Source organism: Mixophyes fleayi, chromosome 3, assembly GCF_038048845.1.
Source record: "Mixophyes fleayi isolate aMixFle1 chromosome 3, aMixFle1.hap1, whole genome shotgun sequence".
NCBI lineage: Eukaryota > Metazoa > Chordata > Amphibia > Anura > Limnodynastidae > Mixophyes > Mixophyes fleayi.
In genome coordinates this window covers 340,210,435-340,233,006 of record NC_134404.1, presented here as the reverse complement: position 1 = coordinate 340,233,006, position 22,572 = coordinate 340,210,435, and the positions used below count along the sequence as shown (strand labels likewise).

Genomic DNA, 22,572 nt, shown 5'->3' with positions numbered 1-22,572 from the left:
CAGGTTAATCCAGCACCAGGAACGTATCACACAGACGCCCGGCCACTGTCAACAGGTAACTATAGAACACAGCGACAATCCAGCACCAGGAAGGTATCACACAGACGCCCGGCCACTGTCAACAGGTAACTATAGAACACAGCGACAATCCAGCACCAGGAAGGTATCACACAGACGCCCGGCCACTGTCACCAGGAAACTATAGAACACAGCGACAATCCAGCACCAGGAACGTATCACACAGACGCCCGGCCACTGTCACCAGGTAACTATAGAACACACCGACAATCCAGCGCCAGGAAGGTATCACACAGACGCCCCGCCACTGTCACCAGGTAACTATAGAACACAGCGACAATCCAGCGCCAGGAAGGTATCACACAGACGCCCCGCCACTGTCACCAGGTAACTATAGAACACAGAGACAATCCAGCACCAGGAACGTATCACACAGACGCCCGGCCACTGTCACCAGGTAACTATAGAACACAGCGACAATCCAGCACCAGGAACGTATCACACAGACGCCCGGCCACTGTCACCAGGTAACTATAGAACACAGAGACAATCCAGCACCAGGAAGGTATCACACAGACGCCCGGCCACTGTCACCAGGTAACTATAGAACACAGCGACAATCCAGCACCAGGAACGGATCACACAGACGCCCGGCCACTGTCACCAGGTAACTATAGAACACAGCGACAATCCAGCGCCCGGAACGTATCACACAGACGCCCGGCCACTGTCACCAGGTAACTATAGAACACAGAGACAATCCAGCACCAGGAAGGTATCACACAGACGCCCGGCCACTGTCACCAGGTAACTATAGAACACAGCGACAATCCAGCACCAGGAAGGTATCACACAGACGCCCGGCCACTGTCACCAGGTAACTATAGAACACAGAGACAATCCAGCACCAGGAACGTATCACACAGACACCCGGCCACTGTCACCAGGTAACTATAGAACACGGTGACAATCCAGCACCAGGAAGGTATCACACAGACGCCCGGCCACTGTCACCAGGTAACTATAGAACACTGTGACAATCCAGCACCAGGAAGGTATCACACAGACGCCCGGCCACTGTCACCAGGTAACTATAGAACACGGTGACAATCCAGCACCAGGAACGTATCACACAGACGCCCGGCCACTGTCACTAGGTAACTATAGAACACAGCGACAATCCAGCGCCAGGAAGGTATCACACAGACGCCCGGCCACTGTCACCAGGTAACTATAGAACACAGCGACAATCCAGCACCAGGAAGGTATCACACAGACGCCCGGCCACTGTCACCAGGTAACTATAGAACACGGTGACAATCCAGCACCAGGAAGGTATCACACAGACGCCCGGCCACTGTCACCAGGTAACTATAGAACACTGTGACAATCCAGCACCAGGAAGGTATCACACAGACGCCCGGCCACTGTCACCAGGTAACTATAGAACACGGTGACAATCCAGCACCAGGAACGTATCACACAGACGCCCGGCCACTGTCACTAGGTAACTATAGAACACAGCGACAATCCAGCGCCAGGAAGGTATCACACAGACGCCCGGCCACTGTCACCAGGTAACTATAGAACACAGCGACAATCCAGCGCCAGGAAGGTATCACACAGACGCCCGGTCACTGTCACCAGGTTACTATAGAACACAGCGACAATCCAGCGCCCGGAAGGTATCACACAGACGCCCGGCCACTGTCACCAGGTAACTATAGAACACAGCGACAATCCAGCGCCAGGAAGGTATCACACAGACGCCCGGCCCCTGTCACCAGGTAACTATAGAACACGGTGACAATCCAGCGCCAAACTTGTAAAGCTGCTGAAATTTCAGACCAGGCTAATGGACATGAAAATGAGAACAAGTGTTGTTCATGCAGCTGCAGCTGTGATTAAATATTAACATGTGCACTGCTGGAGACCTGACCGATAAATCAGACCTGTGATACACTAAACGAAGCCCTGTAGCAGAGGAAGGCAACCGGTCACTCTCCAGCTGCTCTAGATCTACACATTGTACCATTGCTGGTCTCATTTATATTGATGCAGAAGTTTAAGTCCTGGAAACCAGAACAAAATAATAAAAGCAAAGTTTTTTTTATATGTTGCATAACCAGTAAAGACCAACCAGATATTTGCTTTCATTAGTCTGGATTTCCACTGATGAATGGTAGCATATGATTGGCTTCTAGGGGTTACAAATCATGAACCTATTTGCTATTCTTTTGTCCCTGTGCCTCCCCCCCACCCATGCTCAGAATATCAGAGTGGGGGCCTCCAGGAAGGATGGACCAGTATCACAGTAGCTAAATTGGCTGTTCTGGCGGTAGTCGCTGCTCTGTGCAGACTAAAATAGCGGCAACTGCAGTGGCAAAAAGAATATTCCATTTTCCAACGTGAGGATTGGGACGCAACCGGTGCACATTGCTAATAACTGCTCAGGGGCACTAGCTCACGGGGTTTAGAACTAAAGTAAAAAAAAATTATATTTCATTTTGCAAAACTGAATAATTTAAATGAGCGATCGGGCAGAGAAGGCAGATTTACGGAGGTCGTCCTAGTTTTACCTCTTTGCAGTATTTCCAGCCTGCTCAGGGATGGTGTAAAAATATTTGATGCATTTTATTTTTGGATAAAAGCCCTGTCCCCACCCACCGCTGGCAGCCAATACCGCTTCTCTGTGGATCTTTTGTCCCCTCCCATAATCAGCTAACAACAGCCCCTGACTAACTTCTTCCTACCCTCATTTGCCTGCAGTGGAACAGACAGAGGGAGGGCACAGTATAACTTTCCATTTTCGCTACTGGGAGTAGACAAATGGAAGGGGGGAAAAAGGAGGTAGGCGGGGCTTAATGGTGCAATTCAGACAATGATGCAATAAGGCCCCGCCCACGTCAATAAACACGTCATGTTACTGTTAGCTCACGGCAGGTGGGAGAACAACTGTAATGCTTCAAATGGGCTCTTTAACCGCTGTTTGTAACAGGCAATGTCATATAATATAGATAATACCGTTCTGTGCAAATGTTTACATAACAGTATTTCTTTACAAATACATTACAAATCTCATAAGCGGTGTAGGTTAGTGTCCCTTTAAATATATTATATACTTCCCTTTACAATGGAATCTTAATAAAACTTGTGTTTCTACTCATCATCCTGTTTCCTCTGCTTCATAACACATTTCCTCAAACAGAACGATAGAAGTTGAACTGATATCATCTTTATTCTCGCTATGTTTTCACCAGATATCAACATCAGTTACTGTCTCATCATCAGACTGAACAGTAAACACATCTAAAAATTGATTTTCTAGTACTGGGCAGATTGTATATCGCCTTCTGCCGCTGGTGCATGGGTTTATGTCACCATTTTGGATGAACTAGGAGTCTATACCTAGAAAAAAAAGAGTCCAATTAGAGAGAGAAATTGACAGTTTTTTGGAATGAACCACTAGTGCTAAAAATGTAGATTATCCATACCTCCTGTATCCTTCCATCCACTTTCTTCTCCAAGACTTCTCCTGTGCTGCCCCCCTCCTTTAGAGCTCTTTACCCAGCTTCACTAACTCTCCCCCAACCTACAAGCCTCCAAATGCTCCCTCAGAAGTCCCCTCCTCATGGTCACCTAACCCAACACCTCCTGACCATCTTGTCCATCACCTCTTTTTACTTTGCAAACCATCTCCATTGTATCCAAGTGGCTACTACTGTTTCTCACATCAACCTCCCTCTAGAATGTAAGCTCCTGTGGGCAGGCTCTTTACCTATTTTCCTCCTCTCTTGAAACTCTACTATCCCCTCTTCCCTCCCTGGTCTGCCCTGATAACGCCACCTCTCTTTACAACCACTCTCTCACCACTGCCTTGGACGCTGTTGCCCCTGCCACTTCTGTCCGCAGCCGCCGCTTAATTCCCCAACCCTGGCACTCTAATTTCACCCGCTTCCTCCAGAAGTGCACTCGTACTGCTGAACGCCTTTGGAGGAAATCTCGCTCCCTGGCTGACTTCCTCCACTTCAAGTTTATCCTCTCCTCCTACTGCTCCGCCCTCTCCCTCTCTAAACAATCTTTCTTTAAGTCCCTCATTTCTTCTCAGTCCTCTAATCCCCGCCGCCTCTTTGCCGCATTCACCTCTCTCCTCACCCCTCCCCCTCCTCCTATCCCACTCTCCCTCTCTGCTACAGATTTTGCCTCATTTTTCTCCTCCAAAATTGAGACCATCCGACTCGATATATCCTCATCCCCTTCCTCTCTGGCCCCTCTCTTTGCTCCTCCCTCTCCCCTTATCCCACCCTGGGACTCCTTCCACCCTACTACGGGCGATGAAGTCCACTCCCTCATTCTTTCTTCTCCCCCGTCTACCTGTCACCTGGATCCCATCCCCTCTCACCTTCTTCGCTCCTTCTCCCCCACTGTCTGCGCTTACTTAGCTCACCCCTTCAACCTGTCTCTCTCCACTGGTACTGTCCCCTCCTCCTTCAAACATGCCCTCATCTCTCCTATTCTAAAAAAAACTAATCTCGATCCCACCACACTCGCCAACTACCGCCCCATTTCTCTTCTCCCCTACGCCTCTAAACTTCTCGAGCGTATTGTTTGCAACCGCCTCACCTGTCACCTTTCTGACAATTCCCTCCTTGACCCTCTCCAATCTGGCTTCCGCCCCCTCCACTCTACTGAAACTGCCCTGACCAATGTAACAAATGATCTCCTCTCTGCTAAATCCAGGGGTCACTTCTCCCTGCTCATCCTCCTGGACCTATCCGCAGCCTTTGACACCGTGGACCACCCCCTCCTCTTGCAGACACTTCACTCTCTCGGTCTCTCTGGCTCTGTACTTACATGGTTCACCTCCTATCTCGCCAACCGCTCTTTGTATCTATGTCCGGTTCATCCCCCCCCTCTGCCCTCCCTGTAGGAGTCCCTCAGGGCTCTGTTCTTGGCCCTCTGCTCTTCTCACTCTATACTTCCTCCCTTGGTGCTCTCATCACCTCATTCAGCCTTCAGTATCACCTATATGCCGATGATATTCAACTTTACATCTCTTCTCCTGATCTTTCCCCTCCCCTCCTCTCTCGTGTATCTGACTGCCTCTCTGCCATCTCCTCTTGGATGTCCTCTCGCTTTCTCAAAATTAACATTGAAAAAACAGAACTTATTGTTTTCCCTCCGTCTAAGTCCTTATCCCATCTGGATCTCTCCATCACTATTAACAACTCCACCATTTCCTCCGTCCCCCAACTACGCTGCCTGGGCGTCACCCTCGACTCCTCCCTCTCTTTTACCCCCCACATTCAATCTCTTGCGCAATCCTGTCGCTTTCAACTTCGTAACATTGCCCGCATCCGGCCCTTCCTATCTAATGAAGCAACCAAAACTATTATCCACGCGCTCATCATTTCCCGGCTGGACTATTGCAATCTTCTCCTCACCGGCCTCCCCCGCTCTCGCCTTGCCCCCCTTCGTTCTATACTTAATGCGGCGGCGAGGCTTATCTTCCTTTCTCGCCGCTCCTCTTCTGCCTCCCCTCTCTGCCTTGCCCTTCACTGGCTCCCCTTCCCCTATCGAATTCTTTTCAAACTTCTTACCCTCACCTACAAGGCCCTCTCCCAGTCTACTGCCCCCTATATCTCCAATCTCCTCTACATCCACACTCCCGCCCGTTCCCTGCGCTCGGCCAATGACCGTCGCCTCTCCTCCACTCTAATAACCTCATCCCACTCCAGAATTCAAGACTTCTCCCGAGCTGCTCCCTTGCACTGGAATGACCTCCCTCGCTCCATCCGTCTATCCCCTAACTTGTGCTCCTTCAAACGGGCACTCAAAACTCATCTCTTCCTCAAGGCTTACCAGCCCTCCACTTAACCCTCTTTCCATGCTCGCTCTCATCTCCTGGATCCTCCTTTGAAAAGGGTGCGCTTACTCCCCTCCTCTGACTCCCTCTGTGCCGATTGTCTGTTGCCCTCCCTTTAGGATGTAAGCTCTAATGAGCAGGGCCCTTCTCCCTCCTGTCTCTCTACCTTCTCTTCTGCTCAAACCTCAATATTCTTGATTTTCCTGGAGCATCTGAAGTCTCGGTATTACACATTTATTGTTCTGTACTGTTATTCCCTGTACTGTCCATTGTTTGTACGTTGTTTGGCGCTGCGGAAACCTTGTGGCGCCTTATAAATAAATAATAATAATAATATTGTCTCATGTGTGTTCTATTGTCCATCTCCCTCCTATGTCCTGTTCACATCTCGTTACATTCTGTGCGAGTTCCCCCAGTTTTACTCACACTCTTCTGTGCTACTTAGTATAACTGGCGCATGTATTTGTGATTATGCGTAGCGTATTAGTTATGTCTTATCTGTATTTGAACGATTGTCCGGTGCTACGGAATCTGTGACACCGTATAAATAAATAATAATAATAAATACTAGAAGCTGGTACTGTTCTCAGTTTGATGATGTCAACAGAAGGTTTCACAATGCACTTCCGCCAGTATACAGGATGTTCATTCTATTACCAGTCATGAATATTTATACTGGCACAAGTGCTGCTCGCAACAAGGAGGTCCTGATCTTTAGGACAAGCAGTGATACTTTTCTCAGCATCCTATACCTGACATTGACCTATATACTACAGACTATCACCCTCCTTGCTGATGAAGTAGAACTGACTCTAGTGCTGAAATAATGAGATCAGCAGCAAATATTTGGAGCAAACGTTCCCTTACTGCTTGCTGTGTCTGTCTCCCAGCCGCCTGCGGGCGGTAACTGCAGCCCTACCCTACACTTGGTAAGTAAGAGGTGAAGAAAGAGTGTGTCAAGGCTTCGTCCAGAGGCATGCACAATATTCCACAGGGGCGTTCCCAAATTGTCTTTCACCACCTTTTACATATAATGTCCCATAAATGCTCTCAGAGGTGACATTTATACAGCAAACAAACTCGTGTTGATTTTTCCAGTAGAAGAAACTGTACTGCCCAGTGAACAGAAGTCATTGGGGGCCATTTATAAAGTGCTGGGGCTCTCATCGACCCCCTTGTGCTGCGGGGGCTCGGGTGATGAACAGGATTGGGACCCCTGGAGTGGCTCAGTAAAATGGAAAGGGGTCCTTAAAATCCTTGGTCTAACACCATGAACAAAAAAAAAGAGTAAAACAAAAAAAAAGACATACAATTGAGAAATAAACGTTAATTTATTAAAAGACTCCTCAAATCTTTGGTCACCACTTGATTAAATTTAAAAAGAAAATAACCCACCAGCACAAAACAGCCAATCACAAGCTGCCAGTGTGGGAAATGCTTGTGATTGGCTGGCTGATGTAGGGGACTCTCTTCAATTTTATTTCAATAGTCATTTACTCCTGTACATTACACTGGGACAACTGGGTCCCAGTATAATATAGAGGAGTCCTTGACTATTGAAACGCAATTGCATACAAATCATATCCGAATGCAAATGTCACTTACAACTGCCTACGACTTGAAGAACAGAACGGGCGTGGGAGTGGTGGACAGCTGTAGCCCATGTACAGTAAGGGCATGCCTCCGCAGATACGGCTGATTCAAGATCAGGGCAATTCTTGAGTATGTGTTCTTTAGTCGCATAACTTGTACCAGCCACAGGGCAGATGTAAGTGCAGACTGATAAGAGAGGACTACACATGTGGATGCCAGAACAAGTGTTTGCAAGTAAAATAAACTATAAAAATGCCTTTTATGTACAGTACGCATTAAAAAATCCTGATTTCTGTCTTTAATGTAAAAAAGAAAAAATATTTTTTTTAAACATTTTTTATTAATGATTATAGTATTAAAAGTTGCAAATCTATTTTATGCAATATTTTTTGCATGCATTCTGATAGGACTTTATGTGCACATATGCATGTATATATCCTGCAGTGTGCCCTGTCTGTCTACATACGGTATGTAACATATAGCCAAATTCAGGTGGAAACGTATATTAAGATCCCCTTGTTTTTGAATACGGCTGTACGTGCATACAAATTACAGTATGTGCAGGTTTGTTCAAACGCAAGTTGCATTCACATTGCGTTCAAAGAAGAATCAGGCCCACTATGCACTAATCGTTACAAAATATTGGTCAATGAACAATACGGATTCATTAAGGAAAGTAAGGCAAAAAAAAGAGTAAGTTTTCTCCTGGACAAAACCATGTTACAATACAAGGGGTGCAAATTAGTTCATTTGCACATAAGATAAATACTGGCTGTTTTTTCATCTAGCACACAAATATTTGATTTTGATTTATTTTTACATTGAAATTTAAAAGTTGATCTAGGACATGCCCTACCCCAACTATAAATCTGTCCCCACATTTTAAATTTAGCTCCGCCTCCAATCCAACATGGTTTTGCCCAGGTGCAAAGTTACTCTTTTTTTTTTTTGCTTTACTTTCCTTAATGAATCAGGCCCTACATATTTCAAGCAGAATATGTATGTTAGTCGCTGGCTGTGGGGCACAACGTAATTACCTGGAAATGTGTGAACAGGGGATTGCATTTGTATTTCTAGGAGCGAGTCAATCTTGCAGGTTGTTAATGGTTTCATTAGAAAAGGTTTGTTATTCAGTACAAGAAAAAGTTTTGAAAACACAAATAACCCCAGAACATATGTAGCAATGATTAACACGCATGACACAGAGCCTGTATTTTCTAGTCTGACTTGCTCAGTTCTGTACCTGCTCCAGTACGTGACTGATTCTAGTATATCCATTAGTCATGTTTTCTAATACTAATAGGTAGCCAGAGTGGAAAGTGGACGACGCACTAATCCTGATTACTCTGTAGCCTGAAGTAACCCAGGTAAGAATTCCAGGAACCGGGTAAAGAAATCAAATCCATTCTGCCAGTGGCAGGTGGTCCCTAAACTTACCCCGCGCAGAACGCACTGCTTATGTGTCATATTTACCAATATTAATTGTGATACACTAGGGTGCATTTAATCTCAGTGGGAATGTCACTCAGTTTTGAAGGGGTCATGTGGGTTTCATGTGTTGAGCTCAGTTCCATGCACTCCAGGATAAGAGCATCAAAACGTGTCACACCCACCTCAGAGCGCTGACACCACAGAATTTTATTTATAGCTAAATTTAATTCCCTCTAAACTGCAGAGATGACCTGGTGAGAGATGCATCTTAGATCTCTCCGTACTAATTATGTCCTAATCATGTTTTAATAATAATATTTCACACATGTCCTTCAATTTTAATAGATTAACGAATATATTTACTTTGTAGAGTAATTCCAGACAAGTAAATATTTAATTATCACTGAATCAGGTGATTGACAGGTATAATTTGGATCCCAGCTGAGCTCTTGGCTTAGATCAGATGTATCCAAACTCAGCCCTCAGGAGCTATCAACAGGTCATGTTTTCAAGAATTCTTTAATCATGCATGAAAGATTTAAATACAGCCAATGGATTCCAGGGTAACGGTGCCCCCTATTCAACATGGAGAAATGGCTGCAATAAGTCCCTTTAACTATGCAGCACTTACTCTAAGCTAAGAAAAGGAGTAATAAAAACCAGTTCAAGGTTCCACCTATTCTCTGCTCTCATAAGCCACCTCCGGGAAGTAGAGGTGCACATTGAGTTTTGGAGAAGTGGAAAAAGATTGTGAGGCACACTGCGCAAAAATATAACCCATCAAGTCCGACCTTCCAACCACCTCCCTCATCAAATAAAGACTTCACCTCTATTATTACAGCACTAATTCATACCTCACAACATTTGGGAATACGGCACCGGGACTCAGGGTGTGGCCACATTACAATGGGGGTGTGGTCTCTGCACGATGAGGGCCCCCGTATTCCCCTCCAAACCTCCCACCAGAGCTGCCCTGAGCAGGATGGCTGGACAGAGCCCCCAAATCGGGGCTGTCCCTCCTAAATCGGGATGCCTGGGAGATATGTTAATTATGCAATGACGTTGGAGCATTACAAATGTACTGTACATGTAAAACAAGAGATATGCTCCATATGTGATGCAGTAGGGGGGGACAAAAACATTTATAATGACAAAAGTTTGAGCCAGCGCTGGGGTGCCTAAAAATAAATACATTTTTATATACTGTATTGCAGTAACTGGAGTCAGACCAAGACCTGTAAAGAGGTCAAAGTAAACAACTTAGCTTAAGATATAATTGAAAGGAAATCGCATTCTTGAAAAGCAAAACCATATATTTGGAATTCCTTTCCTGACAGATCTACACGTCCATCAAACAGCTGTAACTGCACATTCCACAAACCCACATTTCTAGTGCAGCGATAACAAAATACAAAGTCTTAAAAATAGTCAAAACTAAAAATGATGACGCACCCCTCACTCCGCAGAGCTTCCCATCTTTGGTGTGACCAGGGATTATTAAACGAAGAAGGAAGTAGGATTTTATCGTTTTCTAGTTAAACTTTTCCTCCGAAAGTTGGTAACATTTTAAATATTTAACAGTGCAGGAAACCCCAGTTACTCTGTAGCTGCAACACGATTTTATCCACAATATAAGTCTGACAACCACTGGGGTGAATGTGCAAGACGTAATTCAATTCGACACAAGTCCCCGTAGGTATCTTTCGTAACAAGTCCACGCGGGATGTTTAGTACCTAAAATATTGCTGATTTTTGATCATACCTCAGAGGCTGTATTGGAGCTGGAAGTTTTCCGGACTAAGGGGCAACACAAACGTCTCTCATCCGATTTGGCCATGCACGTGTGTGGCCAAACTTAATGACAACCAAGTTCTTCTGCTTTGGTCTATCACAAAAAGTCTTTCTTTTGCATCACTCAATAATGTATTATGCTATGATATTTTGAATAACGGTTACATTGTTAGAGTTTGTCTTTTTCTACCTTTATAATGCTTATATGATTTTACGCTTTATCTCAAAGATGCTGTTTTGTTCCCCTCTCCCGGTGGTGCCCACACTGATTCCTCAAAAGTTACCAACAGTTCATGTTTTCAGGATTTCTTTAATCAAGCACAGGTGACTTAATCTATTTTCCTGAGCCAGTTAGTATCCCTCCTGTTACAGACAGAAATCCTTAAAACATGACCTGTTGTTAGCTCTTGATTACTGGGTTTGAGCACCTCTGCCCAATGCGTTACGTGGACAGTCACTGGTCAGTGGACATATGTAGTGGGTGAAGCTTCACTTGGGGTGTAAACGTGTGTGGATTTATCTTTACAAATGTGGCGTTTTTATAAAACGGGGGATACCGCCTCCCCCGAAACTATAACATGAATAAATATGGTTAAATTGTATCTCAGAACATATTTTTCTACAACCCGCAGTTATTGCACACTATCTATCCGAGTTAGTCAACTGAATACAAAATAACCCTTATTTGTGAGTGTTTCCAAGATTAGGATCTTAGAAATACCTGTTCTAGAAAAAAGTACTGTCATTCTATTATATTATTATACAATATATATCGTGTCACTTTACATTATATATGGGATAACGTATTGCAAATTCTAAGGATGTTTAGAAGTCACCAGCGCGTCTCAGAACCATAGAAAAGCACCAGGACAAAAACCCTAAATGCAAGAATAGCGAGTAATTAAGCAGAATACTTACACAAGAAGTAATGGGTAAGGTATAGACCAAACACGTGTCATAGAGACAACCAAAAGCCATGATACAAGCACACGCAGGTTGACCAGGTCACGTGACGTGCCGTGTGCATCGGATCCACCATTTTTACCTAGATCTTCGCTGATTTGGGCAGAGACACGAGGTGTCTTTATACTATGCAGATGAATGAGGCGTGCTGGCAAAAAGGCGGAGTCCCGCAGCACACAGCAGGTCACATGACCGGCAGCAAGAAGTATGAATGGACAGAATTTACATAACAGACCAACCTGTTGCATCTTTTCCAAGTCGAGGCTGGGTCTGCTGCCTTTTTCTCCATAACCTTGTCTGTGTCTCTTACAGGGCATTCCTTGGTCAAAAGTGGACCCCATACTGGAGAATATTAGAGGTCGAGAGGCCGGGTTTCGAGTTAGGGGCTGTAGTCTCTTAGGGGGTGAGGCACTAAACAGGACGGGGCTCGGATTTCCATGCAGGCCATCAGCCTGCTCAACAGGCCTGAATGACATCGCGCATAAGTGTTTCACCTCCTCGTCGCTGGAGGAGGTGTTGTCGCTGTGGCAGCTCAGCCGGCTGACCTGAGACCACTTGCGTTTCTCCGCTGCGAACTCCCGACTGATGCGTTCCAGTTCCTCCTCTGAGCTGTGCCGGTCTAGGCCGGGGTGGAAGAGGCTCCGCACTTTGCAGCACTGGTTTTCTTGGTTCTGCAGCTGGTTTGTCGCCAAAGGAGTTAAAACACAATTTCGTCTTCTCTCTGTCAGGAAGAAATAAGAGACGGAACTGATCAGTTTATAGGATTTTTACTTGACTCCAACATCTGGACATGTTCCGCTAAGACATCAATGTGCGCTCAACAGTTTACACTCTGTTGTAGATCTCTTCCTACCTGATTGATGTCTAGAGGTCTATTTATTGTGGTCATGCGGTGTCAATCAATATATATTTACCATGCCGGGGCTGCTCTGGGATCCCTGGCAAAGTCAGGGATCCCAGAGAATTGTTTTTACTATTTACCGCCAGCATAGCGCTGCCGATGGAAGGAAGTGCTATGCTTAACACTTCCATGGATGAGGGGTCTAGCGAAGCTGGAGAGACTGAGATAGCATTACCTTTTGCTTTTTGCAGCTTAATAAATTGGAGAACTTTGCACGGGTGTAGTACGAGTCATCGGTGCTGTACACCGTTTACTCCTAAATAATTATTATGATAATGAACAGAGCGACATAGAAAAAATAACTGCTTACCAGTAAAAAGACACAGAGGAAATGCGATGAGAGGACATCTCGACACTTCCAAATGACGTCAGTTGCATGCGCAACTTTGTTTTTTAAAGTGGCAACGCACGGACTATGGTAATATTAATGTTATTCTTAGCCCTAACTCCTAACACTATCCCCTAACGTAAGGGTAATACTTACGTGGGTCTGTGCGTTGCCGCTTTAAAAGCCGAAATTTCCAAGTCGTGCACGCAACTGACGTCATTTGGAAGTGTCGCGATGTCCTGTCATCGGATTTCCTCTGTGTCTCTTTACTGGTAAGTAGTTATTTTTTCTATGTCGCTCTGTTCATTATCGGAATAATTATGTAGGAATAAACAGTGTCGGTGTTTACACCACTGATAACTCGATTACCACCGCTTAGCACGCCCTCATATTGATATATATGGGGACTGCATTAAGAAACGCTAAATGGGTTACGGTCATAGTTTTCTCCTGCGTTGAACCCTGCGATGGCCATGTTAATAAATAGACCCCATATTCTTGATCATCTAATCACTCCCACTGACTACACACTGTTTTATTTGAACCTGAAGGATTAACAAGACTTGTGACTTGCATTTCTCAGGGCCTCAGATTAAATAGCTATAACAGGCGGATATAGGGTCACTCAATTTAACACATGCAGCGGATTCTACTACATTTACCAGCAAGAAAATCAGACTTTTTAAATTACACTTAAGTGATTATTTCTTTATTTGGCATCTAAACTCACAAACTGTAATGCTTCAGATATGCCAAATATTACAATGTCAATATCACACAATGTCAGTATCACACATATTGCTAAAATGCAAGTTATTACTGATTATACAGGGCCAATCATATTGTGCTGCCCTATACACTGAGGGCCTCACATGCCATATTTTGCGTACAATCGCTCTGCGCATGCTCAGGAATGGACCACACGCCATTGAACACAAGTGCATGCAATTCATCTTTGAACGCAAAGGACACTTCCGACTGCCTACGATTTCAAGAGCGGTATGGGGGTGGGAAGCAGAGTGTGTATGTAGTCAATGCACAGTAAGGGCGTACCAATGTCGAGCTCATGCAGCAACATCCGATTCAAGCCTTGAGCCTCTCAAAGGTACGTGTTTTTATGTTGTAGCCCTTGCACCAGCTGCAGGGCAGGTAAGTGGTGATCACTAGTGAGGACAGTCGCTTCTGGCTGCATACGGCAAGTGCCATATAGGTAGAGTGTACTTACACCTGTATCCACCGAGAAATGTTTCTTAAGATCCTCTTGTTATTGAATACGGACAAAACTGCTTGTATTGATCATCTATATTTTTAAAAGACGTATATTGGGGCTGATTCATTAAGGAAGGTTAAGCAAAAAAATGAGCATGTTACAAAACCATGTTACAATACAAGGGGTGCAAATTAGTTTATTATTTTGCACATAAGGAAAATACTGTCTGTTTTTTCATGTAGCACACACAAACTTCATAGCTTAGTTGTACACTGAAATTTAAAGTTGATCTAGAATGCTACCCATAGTTGCCTACTCTCCCGGAATGTCCAGGAGACTCCCTAATTTCTGGGAATCCTCCCGGACTCCCGGGAGAGCAGAACAACTTCCCGGATCCTGGCAGCTCGGTAAGGTAAAATGAATGGGCGGGGCTCAGTGACGCAATTCCCGCATTATCGTGGCCCGTCGTTATAGGCCAAAAATTGGCTGTGACAGTTTAGGGGGCGGGGTCAATGACACAATTCTCTGAGCCCCGCCCCCACACTTGCCCCTCGGACCTACCGGAAAGTTAATGCCAAGAGTTGGCAAGTATGACCCTACCCCAACTATAAATCTGCCATCACAGTTTAAATTTACCTCCCCCTCCAACGCAACATGGTTTTGCCTTACTTACTTTTGCTTAACTTTCCTTAAAGAATCAGGCCCTGAGTACGCAATTCCCACAGCCCTTGCACCACTGGAGTTTACAGTTTAATTCCCACACACATAATATACATTAAGGTTACCTGAAGTGCACTAGGCCATTAAATGTACTTTTGCTAACTTAACTTAAATAAAAATATTATACTAATCATCTTAATTCTGGTGTAACAAAAATCTGTATTATATGAAAACAAATACGATAAGTTTAAGATTTTCTAGTAAACAATAAAATGAGGACTGTCCCTGGGAAAAAAAAATCGGGACATATGGGAGCCCTAACTAAAGGTAGACTCATGTATTTGAAAAAAATCTGACATTACTATCACAGACTGAGTAATGATTAATTGCAATGTAAAGTTATCAACGCACATACATTTATACATATACACATTCTTGGCAAATTCAGCTATAAAACTACACCCTTCCTTCTCTACAGTGCACTTCCCATATAATAATACATTAGTATTTAAATTAGCTGTCTTGTAGACTGAAGATCTGGAAGCTGGCAAGCTTCCTCCAGTCTGATGATGTCACAGGATGCTTCACAGGAGGACACTGAACATGCTCCTGCCAGTACATGGGCTGGTCTCACTCTCATTATACCTCATACATATTTATTTATGCCTTTAAAATGTTCACCTTCATGCAGACTTGTTAACAGGTAATTCAGAAAACATTATGGTGCTTTCACATGCAGTAACTAACATTATATATATATATATATATATATATATATATATATATATATATATTGTCTGTTCAGATGTCTGTTTAATGCAATGCAGAATGTGTACAGGTGACAGAACCACTTTGATTCTGACCAAGCCCAAGATAAACCTACTTTCAGAAAGCATCTTATAATAGTCAAAATGCGTATGTAAAATTTTCAATATCTTGAGTGTTTACATAATGCACACTATTTTTGTGTGTTATCAGCCATTTTAGGTTCCAAAAGGCTCTATGCAATGTCCTTCCATACTGTTATTGAAAGCATTCCTCCTAGCTGCCCCCATTTTGGCGGGACAGTCCCGATTTTGTCCTGCCCGGGTACGTGTTTTTCCCATGCGTGGGAATGTTGGGTGGTATCTTTATAGTGCATAGTTACCTACCCTCCCGGATTGTCCAGGAGACTCCCGAATTTCTTGGCATCCTTCCGGATGAGCAGGGCAACCTCCCGCCTCCCGGCCTGTTTGGCAAGCTGAAGGAAGGGGCGGTGCTTAGTGACGCAAATCTTGCGTCATCGTGGCCACGCTCCCTGCTGTTATAGGCCAAAATGGCAATGACAGTATAGGGGACGGAGTCAATGACGCATTTCTCTGAGCGCCGCCCCTACGCGCCCACCTGCCCCTCGGACCTCCCAGCGGTATTGCGCACCTACTACCGGTGCGTGCTCCAGCGGTTTGGGCGGTATCTAAGGAGCAGCTTAGTGCTTTCCAGTGCATCGTAATGTGGCCACAGTTATGTTGAACGGGAGTCTGATATACATAGGGAAAGACCATAAGTCTTCGTCAGTGATAGAGGAACTTTGCTTCAGTTCACTACTATTGCCGGCAGTAAGGTTTGTTGTATTTCGCCTTTGCAGGAGGAAGTCTATTTAATAAGTATAGGTTGGCGATAACAAATTAAAACCTGAAATTAAAATGCTTTTATTCTGTGAATAAGATATTTTTTTAAAGAATAGGTTTTTAAATGGCTTTAATAAATGTTATCTATTTTTAAAACTTTTTTTTGTTTTTGTACAAATTAGTGGAGTTGTTAACCCTTACCCTTCCTGACCAGTGTCGTCTCGGCAGCCAGGGCCGGTGCTAGGGTCCTTGGCGCCCTAGGCACACTTTCAAAATCGGCGCCCCCACCCGGCACACTTACAAAATCGGCGCCCCCACCCGGCACACTGTCAAAATCGGCGGCGGTGGTGATCAATAGCCCCTTCCCCCTCCCCGTGGATTTATCTGAGGCGGTGGCCGTGAAAGGTATGGTCAGCGGTCGCCGCACAGTTTTAAAGTAATTTTCATTCTGTGGCGCCCTCCAGAGCCCGGCGCCCTAGGCAACTGCCTAACCTTGCCTAATGGGAGCGCCGGGCCTGACGGCAGCTGCGTATCACTAAACTGTCCCGGAAATACTTTTTGTTAAATTGAGAGGACTGTTTTGTTTTTTGTTATCAATAAAAGAAAAAAGAAAGAAAAAATCAGCCACATTGCAGTGATTGGAGCTCTAGTGATTGTGTTCAGACATTTCTGGTCCCGATAAGCTTCTGGGGCCTGATTCATTAAGGATCTTAACTTGAAAAACTTCTTATTTCAGTCTCCTGAACAAAACCATGTTACAATGCAAGGGGTGCAAATTAGTTTTCTGTTTTGCTCATAAGTTAAATACTGACTGTTTTTTCATGTAGCACACAAATATCAACTTTAAATTTCAGTGTACAAATAAGCTATCAAGTATTTGTGTGCTACATGAAAAAACAATCAGTATTTAACTTATGTGCAAAACAGAAAACTAATTTGCACCCCTTGCATTGTAACATGGTTTTGTTCAGGAGACTGAAATAAGAAGTTTCTCAAGTTAAGATCCTAAATGAATCAGGCCCCTGATTCTTTACATACAGGTAACCGCAGAGGGGACGGTCATAGAAAGCAATGAGAATATAAGAGCTTCCCTCTAACCTTTGTCAATCTGTACAAGTTCCTGATTTTCTCCTTCAGAATCTTCACTGTCGTCCTCATCACTCGGGGGGTATAAAATCTGAAGGGGAAAAAAGAAGATTGTACTGTAAATCAGGAGTTATTAATGCTGAGGGAGATATATACAATAACTGCAGCTCTGACATGCAGGGCCGCACTTAGGAGGTTAACACATTGTCTGCAGCCTAGGACACATTTCCAGGAGCATCTGCATATGTTTTCATGAACATTGGCCTCAACAAAATGGTCACCAAAACTTTTCTCTCTAGTGTATTATTTATACAATGTGTGTCTAGTGCTCTAGTGTTTGCCTGACAGAAAATACAGACAGTAAATGAAAGTCTGATGTGCAGCACTGGGTGAGTGACTATAACACTAAGTTTAATAGTTTTTTTATTTTAATTGGGTGTAAGAGGAGATTAATATTAGTTTATAGTGTAATATTAATTTGGTTAGATGGTCAGATTTATATAAAGCAGTGCTCACATTAATGTATAGCTTACTTTATGCCTTAATCTTGTTTATGTAACATTTTATTAAATGTATGTACATTTTACTGTTATAATTTTGGTTTTCATATCTGAATAGAGCACTACTGTTTTATATGCAATTCTGAATTGTTTTGCTATACTGAATGTGTGGACACTGCACAGTACCACTTCTCTTTATGTTCTTCCCATGCTATACATATATACACTGCACAGTACCACTTCTCTTTATGTTCTTCCCATGCTATACATATATACACTGCACAGTACCACTTCTCTTTATGTTTTTCCCATGCTATACATATATACACTGCACAGTACCACTTCTCTTTATGTTCTTCCCATGCTATACATATATACACTGCACAGTACCACTTCTCTTTATGTTCTTCCCATGCTATACATATATACACTGCACAGTACCACTTCTCTTTATGTTCTTCCCATGCTATACATATATACACTGCACAGTACCACTTTTCTGTATGTCATGTACGTGCTGTAAATTTAGGAAACTCTCCCCTGTCCATGCACTGACAAAAGTCTCAGAAACCCGGCAGCGGCCATGTTTTTTTTGAAAAAAAATAAAAATTAAAGTTATACTTAAAATATTAAAATAAGTTGTAGTTACCCGCATTTCACGAAAATTTCCTGATCAGGGTCAAATTTACCGAAAACTGAGAATAAAACCGGCAAGTGTAAACATTGGAGCAAACGCCTTTCAGTAGCTGCTTCTGCACCAGTTGTTTACATCATACTTGCCTACTTTCGCAAAGTTATTTCCGGGAGAGGGGCGTGACTGGAGGGTGGGAGGGGGCGTCATTTTGGCCCTGCGTCATTTTTGGACGCCAGTAACGGGATGCGGGAGATTTGCCAGCTCCTCCGGGAGTTTGTGAGACCGACCCGAATTTCAGGAGTCTCCCGGACATTCCGGGAGAGTTGGCAAGTATGGATTACATCTCTCACTCTGTGACTCAAATAAACATCTTATTTACAGTCATACAATTTCAGTACAAAAAAAGTGTCTGTTCCTGGTGTATTGCACGGTTGTTTTTGCCTTGTTTCTGCTTTGTTCTAAAAAACAAACGTTTGGAAACCCCCCCCCCCCCCCCTCCTTCCTGCGTTAGCCCCTGGCATGCTGGGAGATGTATACGAAAAGTAAAAAGTCAGATGTTTGTGCAAAATATTATCTAAAGAAAATACTATATATATATATATATATATATATATATATATATATATATATATATATATATATATATTATAATACTATACCCTCTCAAACATATATATATATATATTAGTAAAAGTCCAAGTAACAAGGGAGTGACAAGGAACTTTGCACAAATGCTCGTTTGGCTCAGTTATATAACTGCAGACTGTTTTCCCCCACTACTGAGACACGATTAATAGATTACTTATTGCGCTACATACTGTGGAAAGTTCCTGGAAAGATTTCTAAACCATAAAATCCACAATAAAAATTTTATTTATAAAAACTTCCTGCCGTTCCTCCAAACCTCTGTGAGCTTCCCCAAGACTGCAGTTGAAAAACTGACTTCAGGGGCTTGAAAGCCCCCCCTCATCTCCTTTCTACAGGAGGATTAAATTGGACCCCTCCGAAATGTAACCGGCTGCAGCCCTACCCCTCCCCCCCACTCCCCACCCCCAGGATCCATGCCAACACAGTTATAGGAAAGCTTAAATTAAAAAAAGTCATCTTGAACAGGATTCGGGTATATTCTGCCAAAAACAAAATGTAAGATGAAAGTATGGGAGTGGGGGACAGGGGGTGTTATGGGGCTTATTTAATAACATGGTGAATAGGGCACACATGTGCTGTAGCCATCGCAACCAATCAGATTCTAGGAAAATAAAAGGAAAGTCTAGTTGCTATGGTAACAGCACCTTCATGCATTTTGCATTCTACTCACCCGCAGCTCTCTGATCCAGTTCTGCCTACTTACTGTTTGACTGGGTTAATCCACATTCGTAATCGCCTCACTAATAGGCGCTTAAGATTTTTCCAGGTCTTAGAAATTAATGACCTCACTGAAGATCCTTCTGGCGAACTCCCCACAACTATCATCTCCCACACTACCTGTCTGGGGGGGCTCTCCAAATCCGGCCCCTCGTTCCGGTCTGCCTCCCTCATGACCGATCGCCCTCCTCTCGTCTGCCCAAAGTGCCGGTAACATATTAAAGGGTCACAGTGAACATTTTGCAAACCACTCACTGCAGCGACCTTTTCACCTCATCCGAATGGCCCATAAACTGTAGAACATTAGAAACTGAATACAGCTTATTCTTTGGCTAAAACATGCTCTGAGTTTCCAGAAAGACGCCTATATTTATTTTTACTAGAAATCAGGATTGTAACTGCCAGTATTCAAAATGAATGTTACGCTGGGGGACAAGTTGTTGCCGTGTGTATTCCAAAGCTGCACATGTGATAGATATGTTATAGTGTAACTAGAATCATGTAACGTTGTGGGCAAATGTGGCTCACCAGCTGTTATATAACTACAAGGTATGTCTTGCTGACAAGCGCATGCTGAAATATGCAGTTCTACAACAGACATAGACTAATAGATTGACTGCTGCTGCTCTAGTGCCCTGCTAAACCTACGGCCCTATGCAGTTCCTGTATCGCAGAAAAGGATGTGTATACTGGGGTCAGCGGTTTTCAGGCAGCGGAGCTAACTCTCAGATTTCACCACAGAGGAAGCAGAACAGGACAGAGAACGCTTGCTCGCTCACAGTACAGGAAGACAGTATGCGGGAGCATTACATAACTCAAAGCTCAGGGCTTAAAGTCACAAATACATTAAAATGTACCTTGTTTCATGTAAACCATAATTGCCTACTCTCCCTGAATGTCCGGGAGACTCCCAAAATTCTGGGTGTCTTCCCGTATTCTCGGGAGAGCAGGGCAACCTCCCCCACTTCGCCACAATATCCTCGAGCAGAACATGCCAAAGTTGACAAGTAAAATACTTAAGGGAAGATAGGACTCTTAAGCAGAAATGGATACAGTGATTATTCTGTCACTAAGAACTGGTGGGTGACATTTGTCGCCATCGTACTTTAGTAGAATATTGCCCCACTTTAGGGCCTCAGTATTAGGTCTTGAAAGTTATCTACAAAGTCCCACAGCACAAAGGACATTTGTTACAACACGGGGCTATTTTTGCACTAATACATCAGGTTTTGTGGGAAGTGCGTAGATCTGCGCAGAAAGGTTGCGGTATCCGCAAGGGTGCAAAATGGTATTGTCTGAGGAGGGGGTGAGTGGGTGGGTCTGGGGGTTCTTTGGCAATAGCGGTCATGAGGAATGGACTTGGTATTGCTCCCACCTGCAAACACGGGATTCTATAGGTGAAAACCACGTATCATGTTTGGTAGTGTCGGTGAAGCTTTTTACTCCAAGCAAAAGGACTGTACTTAAAAACATTCACATGTATTCTTACGACTGTACTTAAAAACCATTCACATGTATCATACTTGCCTACTCTCCCAGAATTCCCGTGAGGTTCCCGAATTTTAGGGGAGTTCGGGAGTAGTCAAACCAACCGGACTCGCTGAAATTCACAGCATCGAATGGCGGGACAGGGCTTAACTGTGTCATTAAGCCCCGCCCCCGCTATTCAATGCCGTGAATTTCAGCTTCACCACGCCTCCTCCTATCCCCTGTCACATGACTTCTCCCCGGGATCTTTGACAGTTGTCATGCATGACATGTATTCTTAAGCTGGGCACACACCTGTGCAATTATCGTGGTGTTTCACCTGATAAACGACTGTCTGGTCAAGCATTACAATATTCCTCCCACAATCATGTTTTATTGTACAAAAACAATACGCATGTGTCGATTTAGTTTTCTAAACTTCCTGAAAATCACAATCAGCAAAGGAAGGATGTTGGGTAAATGTGGAAGTGTGTATGCACAATCCACCAGCAGTTTAGGCAGATATCTGTGAAGTGTGTACGGAGCCATGACCTTTTCAGTAAATGGTTATGAGAGATGAAGATCACAGATCGGACGGTAATTTGTGTAGGTGTGTAGACATGAATCGGCATACTCATCGGGACTCTCAATCGTTGGTGAAATAGTTACAGAAATTGCATGTGAGATAAGATTGCGTAGGTGTGTACCCAGATATATAGCCAATTGTAGGCATTAATGCAAGTGGAACAAGCAGTAAGAAAATGGTAACATTTAGATTATAGAGGGGTTGGGGCTTAAACTGGTGGTAGGCTGAACCATGTTCTTTTCCATCCAGACGCGCAATTGCGCAATAGTAGGTGATGTGCATTTACAGTTATTTTAATAAAAAAGTAGAATGTGGGAGAGCATTATGTAGGAGCAAGACAGATAATGCGTTACCAGGGCACATTTTTTGCCCAGTTTGCAAATGAAGCCAACCAGGGCCGTCTCTTCCATTGGGCACAATGGGCAGGTGCCCGGGGGCACTGCGGGCCCGCCCGAAGCAGCTCTGTAAAAAAAAAAATCCTGATTTTTTTTTTTAAAATAAAAATACTTACCTTGTGGTCACGTCAGCGGCGATCCGGCTCCCTCCCTGGTCCCCTCTTCCGTGCT

General features: G+C 43.9%; 1 protein-coding gene across 2 annotated transcripts in view; it reads right to left on the bottom strand.

Annotated features, from left to right (window-relative positions):
* LOC142144994 (uncharacterized) overlaps positions 1 to 22,572 on the bottom strand; it is an 85,872-nt gene that overhangs the window by 38,825 nt on the left and 24,475 nt on the right. For both annotated transcript variants that reach the window (XM_075204408.1, XM_075204407.1), the window contains exons 2-3: positions 17,467 to 17,545; positions 11,902 to 12,383 (exon numbers count right to left, since the gene is read on the bottom strand). In XM_075204408.1, coding sequence (XP_075060509.1) covers positions 11,902 to 12,383; positions 17,467 to 17,545 — 561 coding nt within the window. The remainder of the gene's footprint in view (positions 1 to 11,901; positions 12,384 to 17,466; positions 17,546 to 22,572) is intronic.